Raw genomic sequence first — 8,471 nt, forward strand, 5'->3', positions numbered from 1 at the left:
CCAGTTTTTGAATTTTTAAAAGGACTTAAGTATCCTTTAAAATGTTTTAGAACTGAATTAATAAAAAACACAATTATAAGAGAGTTTACCTGAACTGGTTCACTCTTAGGTGTCTGAATTTCTTGATCAGCTTCTTTATGCTTAGGACTAGTCTGAATTTCTTGATCAGTTTCTTTATTCTTAGGACTCTTCTTGGTAACAATGGACTTCCTTTGGACCTTCTGCTTACCACGTCCACGTTTTTGAGGAACACTACTCACAGAAGTTGTTTCTACATTATCTTGACTGCTCTGCAGTTCATCTTTATCACTTAGAGTACAGTTGTTATCCGAGTCCTACATGCAAGGAAATACTATATGAATATGCACATATATTATTATGGCTTTAAGAGGACATTAACATATTTGTTCAATGTGAGGTAAGAGAATGTATTGTGTGTATTATTAAGCACTCGGGGTATGTGCAGCTACAGATCATGGATACGTGCATGCATAAAACTTCATGCTTCATCTACTCTTGTTTCAGCCATCCAGCAGGGAGAGGAGGAGGAAGGTAGGCAGCTGCAGCACATTGCGTAATTCAAAAGGCAATTGATTTGCTGCAAAGCTGCCTTAAAGTCAAGAGACTAATGAAAAAAGTTCCCCGGGGGGGGGGGGGGGGGGGGGGGGGTTTCCTTTGTCCCACGGTGGTCTCACTGCAGCCCACTGAATGCACAGCCGACAATTTGTCAGGCTGTGCAATATTTACCTTTCCCTGTTCCAGCAGAGGCACTGTTGCAGCTTTCCGCTAGTAAATAGTCGATCTCAGACGGGTCCTCTACTGTGCAGGCGACTTGCATCTGCGCAGTAGAGCGGACCCGGCTGCGATTGGCTATTTTCGCCTATTTCGGAGCAGAGAGCCGCTACTGGGCCTGCACTGGAGTCGGGAAGGTAAATATTTACATCCCCGCTGTTTGGAGCAGCAGCGAAAGACCACCGCGGGACACAGGAGGATGGGGAAAGCCTCATTAGGATCCAGAGGTTTCACCCTCCAGAGGCGAGTAACACCCAGGGGAATTTTTTATAGTTACAGATTCTCTTTAATCATATAGGCAAGCTTAAGGGGGTGGGGGTCATTACTTCTGCCTAGAATTCCACCTCAGACCGATGTAGTGTCGGCAGACAGGCAGAAGTTGATACATCAGAATGTCTGCAGTGCAGGCATCCTGCAGCTCAGAGCACCATGCTGTTGCCTGCACTGTGGTGCCCAGTCCCCATTCTTTCCTGGGTAGTTGACTTTGGATGTGGCAGCAGCACGTGTACAGAGCATGGAGCAGCTCTGGGGAACTCGACTCCCCCATTCCTGTCTCCCCCCACGTCTCTTCCCCTTTTCTATCTCTTACTCCTCCCCCCCCCACCCCCTCTATATCTTTTCTCCCCACTCTACTGTCTCATCTTCTACATCACTTTACAGAGTACATAGTCATGCCACTGACTGTACTCATATGAGCTCGCAATCTAATCTCTACCAGTCATAATTTAATGTCCTACCATATTATGTATTTATATAGCACTGAGATCTTCTGCAGTACTTTACAGAGTACATAGTCATGTCCCTGACTGTCCTCAAAGGAGCTCACAATCTAATCTCTACCATAGTTATAATCTAATGTCCTACCATATTATATTGTGCATGTGGGAGAAAGAGCTTTCAGGAATGCCCACATTGAAAATGTTGGTTTTTCCCTTGAATCGCCCTATAAGCCAGGCCTGGGCAAACTTTATGCAGCCCAGGCTGCATGCTGCTGACCACTGGCCGCATTCCTAAAATACTTTCCCTCCTCCCTCCCTGCAGAGTCCAAAGGCAATAGGAGTAGGTTAAAAACTCACCTGATCGCCGATTCCAGCGTTGCGTCTCCATGGCAACAAGATGTCCCGTGCCACGCTGTCAGAACGTGCCACCCTGTTCCCATGGAGACGCAGTGCTGGAATAGGCGATCAGATGCGTTTTAATCCACTGTTATCGTCTCCTCTCGACTCTGCAGGGGAAGAGAAATCAGGCCACCTATTGGCGGGCAGTATTTACAGCGCACACAGTTTTCCCAGCACTGCCCTAAACAGAGGGTGCACATTATAGCTCTAACAACTTTGCTATAGGTAATGTCAGTGACAGGTACAGCCTTGATAAGATCCATCTCATCAAAAGGCAGTCAAATGGTTAAGTGCTCACAATGCAATGCAGATACAAATGTTTTTTTTCTCTCAAAAGTCCAGATCAAAAAAAAAAAAAAAAAAAAAAAAAAAATCATTTTTCCTACTTACGTCACTTAAATGCTCTGGCGAGGATGTTGGATGAAAATGCTTTTTCAAAGCTTTCAGAAGTCGATCCGCCTTTGAATTAAATACAATAAAAATATAAGGTCTTAGAAGCTTGCAGAGAACTGCTATTTTTCATACACAATAAAGGTAAAAGGTCCATGTACAACAATGCTTGTCCCTGCCCGAGTAAAAGAAGCTTGCCACAAATGGAATATGAAAGGTTTCATTGTTGAAGCATTGCTGAACGTTCTGATGTGCCATTTCCCTTATTTTAAAGTGTAGCTGTAGGGAGAAAAGTGCCCAAGTTGGATACTCACCTCAGAAAAAAAGAGAAGATTCTCCTGTCCCCCTTGAGCTCCCCATTCCAGTGCTGGGATTCTCAGAAGCTATGCGACAAGGGCTTGTCGAATAGGTTTGCATGGCCGGGCTCCTGTCAAGTATGAGTGCGGCTGCACTCCACAGGCCCAATAAGGCCCACATTGTGCAGCCTGGCTCTTTCACGGACGGAAACTGCCCTTCACAGGGTCCTGGGCAGAGGCAGTAGTCTTGGGGAGGATGGAGGAGCCAGAGGCCTACCTCTACTGAGGTAAGTTTTTAACTTTTACTTTATACTTTTTACCAGAAGTCACAAGTTTGCTTTCAAAAGAAAAATCCTCTTGTAGAATGATGAAAAAAAAAAAACCTTGTTTTCATTATATTCATCTATATATTGCAAAGCCTGTTCCTGCTGAAAACCATGAACTCCCAAATCACTGTGGGACAGCGGGCCATTGCAATGGCACAATGGGCTGTCTCGACACAGAAGATGATCCAGATGCAAACCCCAGCGTGCCATTGTCACTGGGTACACTCCCAGCAGTGGCTCTGTGCACAGCCAGACAGAAGCACACGTGGACAGAGCATGTGCTACTCGGTGGGTTTCTTCAGGTCGCTTTCCAAACCGTGGACAGACACATCTACACTGGGCAAGCGCAAGAAGGTCCTCACATGCCCAGTAGAACGAAGCACTTGTGCACAGAGGATGCAAAAAAAAAAAAAAAAAAAAAACCTGTGCACGAGCGACTTCATTCTACTGGGCATGCGCGGACCTTACATGTGCTCATCCACAGCCAGAAGAAACATATTCGATGCGTGCGGAGTCAGATAGGTGTAGAGGGTCCCTGTCCTGGATCGTTTGGCTGCAACACAATCCGGGAAGTCTCTGGACCATCCAGACACTTCCCACTAAAGTATGTAACTTTTTGTTTTGAATGTGTTCCAGCAGACATTGCCCTCAATGCATACTAGTAGCATTGGGGGGTGGCTACTTAACATTACAGGTGGAATGTGGATAAATGAACCATGCGACACAACTGTTCTAGGTCAGTATCTTTTTTTTTTCCTCACTGCAGGGTTGCTGTAAGTATATGCCGACACCTCCTTTAATTGTATTCAGATAAACCTACCTATGTACAGGGAAAGGTCTGAATCCCATAGAACCTTCCTGGTCCTCTCTCCCTGACCATGTTGCCCCCCCCCCCCATTGAAATTATTTAACCATTAGGTCAAATATGTCTTGTTTGGAAGCACTCGCGTTCACCAGTACTGCAGATTCGTACTGCATACGTGTGAGTCCAGAAGGCGTGTAATTTGAACAAGGGGCAGTGGAGGAATTGGATCCAGAAACTTCCCTCTACATAGATGAATATTTAACCTGAAGCAAGTTTCCTTGCTTCAGGCTTTCGAGGCCGGTTTTACACTGGAAGTTTGCGATGCGTCGGTCCAGATTTCCGTCAGTCCGCAAATGCTTTCTAGTCGTGCACACTGCAGTGTTCTCCCCAGGCTCTTTTAGCCGGGTGCTCCACCCGGCTGTTATCGGCTCACCTCCTCCTATGCTGTAAGCAGAGTTGCCCTGCATTTTCAACTCTCCTCACCCGGCTACTTTTTCATGCCACCCGGCTGGAAAAAAAATTCTGGGGAGAACACTGCATCGCCCATTGACTTGCTTTAATGCATAATCCGTGCGGTAGGCACGGATCATGCTATAACACGCTGCAGACTTTGCATTGAGATTGCAGCGATTTGGGCACTTTCGCCGCACCACGTGAACAGCACAAGTCTCCATAAACTTGCATGGCCCTTGAAGCTGGGAAGAGTACTGCGGTGCGACGCAGTGTGCCAAGGGCCTTAACTGTATTATGCTGAGTGAAACAGTGCCAACGTTTCAAGACCATGCAAGGTCTCTTTTTGTAAGGCGTGATGTTCTTGACTAGGAATGATCAAGGAGATGCAAATCATTTCTCCTTGCATTCAAATGTCATATAATTTATATGCAGCCTGATAATGGAACACTCAGAATAACTGCCTGCCAATATTTATTGATCCAAGTTCAAGGGATTAACATTTACATGAAATTTGACTGCATGGAGAAATTCCTATTCTTAACAACAAGCTGCCAAAAGTTTCAGTAGAATATGGAGTGGGGGCAGGGTGAATTCACCAAGATACCCACTAGCCAGGAGTGTATGCGGTCTGAGCAGCAGCTGTAAAGTGGAAGAGGCAAGATAGGCCAATCATAAATCCATGTGTGTACCATGCTTTAGCTGTGGTAGTTGAAGATCTCTGGCAAAGATACAATAGCATCCCAGTCCATGAAGGCGGACGTCCAGGAACCAAGGGGACGCTCGCTGGAGAGACAAGCATGTTTCCTCACCACAGGTTACATTTAAACTTAGTAACCAGAGTTCTGCTTTACTAGATACACTGTTTCTTATCCAGATTAGCAACTGCACAGCTCTCTTCCTGTTAGATAAAAAATGTCATACTTTTTTAAAGGGAACCTTAACTCAAAAAACCCCCATGAGTTTCACTCACCTGGGGCATCTACCAGCACCCTGCAGCCATCCTGTGCCCTCGCAGTCACTCATGGCTCCTCAGGTCCCCCGCTGCCAGCTAGTTTCGTTTTTGCCGACTGGGCGTACCTTTTTACGCATTCCCGCTGGTGCAGGAAGCCATCGCGGACATTAACAAGTAAATTTTTACACGTTACAGGTGCAATGTGTAAATGGTTATGCATTGCACCAGTAACGCGTAAAAAAGTACTTGCTAAAGCTGTCAGAGTACTGCAATGCCTCATGGGACTTGTAGTTTTACCATAGCTGGAGTGTCAAGGTTAGCCATCACTGACCTATAATGAGAAAAAAGGGCCCCTGGGAGGTACTTACCTGGGGAGGGGAAAGCCTCTAGATCCGATTGAGGCTTCCCCCATCCTACAGTGGTCTCTCTAGGCCACTCCGAACAGCGGGCATGTAAATATTTACCTTCCCCGGCTCCAGCGCAGGCGCAGCAGCGGCTTTCGGCTCGGGTCTGGCAGAAGTAGCCAATCCCTGTCGGGTCCGCTCTACTGCTCAAGTCGCCTGCGCAATAGAGAAGACCTGACTGGGATTGACTATTTCCGCCTGATCCGAGCGCTGTACTGCACCTGCGCTGGGGAAGGTAAATATTGCAGGCGCTACAGCCAGCCACAGCCTGACAAATTGTCAGCTGTGGCTTACGAGGAGCACAGCAAGACCACTGTGGGACTGAGGAGGATTGGGGAACCCTTAATCTGATCCAGAGGCTTCCCTCTCCCGAGGCAAGTATACTCCAGGGGTCATTTGTTCAGTACAGGTTCTCTTTAGGGACCAGACTGCTGGTACCAAAGACGAATTGCCGTACATACCTGCCATTCCTCCATCCGCGTAGGCCCCCCGTCTCTGCCGTCACTATGATGGCAGAGCTGTGTGAGGAGGTCAGGAGCCACTTTAATTGGCTCCTGACGCTGTCCATCAAGGTAAGCCAATAGATCTGCGGCGGCGAGAGAGTGACGCGATCAGCGGAATGATTGAAGGTATAACAGGATCAAAAAAGGGCATAGATTGCAATCATCAAGGTCCGGATGCGGTAAACGTGCACATATCGTAGCACAAAAAAATTGCAGACTTGTGAACGAACACACTTGTCGCCATTGTGCAACATCACACAGACTTTGAAATTCATTGGCTACTGTAAGAAAAAAAAAATGCTCTGTCCAATCACAGACAAAAGCACATATGGTGCAGAAAGGGCTTGAGAACTCTATACGTAATTTTTTTTTTCTCCAATTGGCTGGTTCACACAGACGGCAGGCGGAAGCCACGTCGTCCTGTGACTTTTTGTTTGGGGGGGGGGGCAACGGTAAGGCGATCATCAACTTCCCGTCAGGTCGGCATTTCTCATCCCCTCAAGGGGACATAAAGACACGGCGACTAAGCGACCCTAGAAGCTGCATGCGGCTTCTAGGGCCGGCTGAAACAACGTTAAATCGGGATCAGAACATCGCGTTTGCACAATCGCCAATAACTGTGCCATGCTAAACGCTCCTATTTACTCGAATGGGAGTGTTTAGCCGACGAGTCCTAAACGCTTGGCAGTAAAAGCCACCAAGCGTCCGTGTGAACCATATACTCATGATACAAAAAGTTAACCGTAACTTAACACTAGTGTTGTCCGGATCATGAACGATTCGGATCTTTGATCCGAATCTATTTAATGAGTCGATCATCCGAATCATCAAAATGAACGATTCGGATCGCAAAAGGGGCGGGGCCAGGAGCGACACGCCCCCTCTCAGCGGGCAGCGGGGTCCTGGAAGCAGAGCTGAGATGGATCGCTCTGTTGGATGGGAGGCAGCCTTGCAGGGACAGCAGGTAGCAGAGAGAGGGGACATCGGTGCCACTGCCAGATATGTGTAGAGCACACATACTGGCTATAACGTGCTGCTCATTATAGGCTGGCTGTTCCGTAGTTGTGCACACAGTGATCACATTTGAAGCTTTTGGCTCAGCACAGCTCAGTAACTTTGCAGGCACTGTGATTGAAAGGCAAAATGATCCTCCTCCACTCGGCACTAAACAGCTGCACTTATCTTCTGGGAATGCTTTCCTTCACTGTGTGACGTTTGCATGGAAAGTACACAGATGAGCATATAGGTGAAATAAATACATGTAAAGCATATGATTGCAGCATGTGGGTATTGTGTGCACAAACCTTTCTGCCCTCTGCTCGTCCCTCCTCCCTTCTCTGTCCACTCCCTGCCCTCTGTCCATCTTCTCCCCTTCTCTCTGTGTGTCCACCCCCTCCCCTTCTCCTGTCCACAGCACGGAAAGACCTGTCCTGCTAGTCATCTCACCCCGAATGCTTCGGTAGTAAAATGATCCGAGATTCGGATCAAAGATCCGGATCTTTTCAATGATCCGATTCGAATCATCCGGATCATTGAAAAGATCCGAACTTCCCATCTCTACTTAACACCAGAGTATGTATATCAACCCAAGCCTGCCATTTCTAACGTGACAGATTAACTGCTAAAATAATTTGCTGTAAAAGCGATTGTCTTACTAGAGTCCACAATATGGTTTTGTCCTCACATTATGGGACCATTGTCATTAGTAAACACAAAAGACAACTGGACTATGAGGGACAAGCAGAGGACCCGCCCATCAGACTGACACACACATGACAGATCTCATCTCTCTCTCTCCCACCTTGAGATTCGCCTTCACCCCAGCTTGCTTGGCCAGTTTCCGCAGCTCCGGGTACTTCAGCGCTTCCAGCTCCTTCACAGACCGCGCCTCCAGCTCCTTCACAGACCGCGCCTCCATCACGCTTTATTATCAGTTACCGGAGCAGCGAATACGGAGCACAACAATATTCCGATACTGGGGAAGACTTCAAACTGCGCGCCTACTAACGGCTTTCATTCAAAGCCAGTCATTCGCGCTTCCTACTGGACAGTAGTGTTGTCCGGATCATGAACGATTCGGATCTTTGATCCGAATCTATTTTATGAGTCGATCATCCGAATCATCAAAATGAGTGATTCGGATCGCAAAAGGGGCGGGGCCAGGAGCGACACGCCCCCTCTCAGCGGGCAGCGGGGTTCGGGAAGCAGAGCAGGGATGGATTGCTGAGTTGGAGAGGAGCCAGCCTTGCAGGGAGACAGGTAGATGAGAGAGAGGGGACATGGGTGCCACTGCCAGATATGTGTAGAGCACACATACTGGCTATAAGGTGCTGCTCATTACAGGCTGTCTGTTCCGTAGTGCTGCACAGTGATCACATGGGAAGCTTTTGGCTCAGCACAGCTCAGTAACTTTGCAGACAGTGTGATTGAAA

The 8,471-nt window shown here is 47.6% G+C and overlaps 1 protein-coding gene across 1 annotated transcript in view; it reads right to left on the reverse strand.

Annotated features, from left to right (window-relative positions):
- Nucleotides 1-8,092, reverse strand: part of NUSAP1 (nucleolar and spindle associated protein 1) — a 34,936-nt gene extending 26,844 nt beyond the window's left edge. Inside the window, exons 1-3 of the mRNA XM_068253345.1 lie at nt 7,841-8,092; nt 2,301-2,369; nt 90-335 (exon numbers count right to left, since the gene is read on the reverse strand). Of these exons, the coding sequence (XP_068109446.1) occupies nt 90-335; nt 2,301-2,369; nt 7,841-7,957 (432 nt within the window). The 5' untranslated portion in view covers nt 7,958-8,092. The remainder of the gene's footprint in view (nt 1-89; nt 336-2,300; nt 2,370-7,840) is intronic.
- Between the last annotated feature and the right edge of the window lie 379 nt (nt 8,093-8,471).

This window comes from Hyperolius riggenbachi, chromosome 9 (assembly GCF_040937935.1).
Source record: "Hyperolius riggenbachi isolate aHypRig1 chromosome 9, aHypRig1.pri, whole genome shotgun sequence".
Lineage (NCBI taxonomy): Eukaryota > Metazoa > Chordata > Amphibia > Anura > Hyperoliidae > Hyperolius > Hyperolius riggenbachi.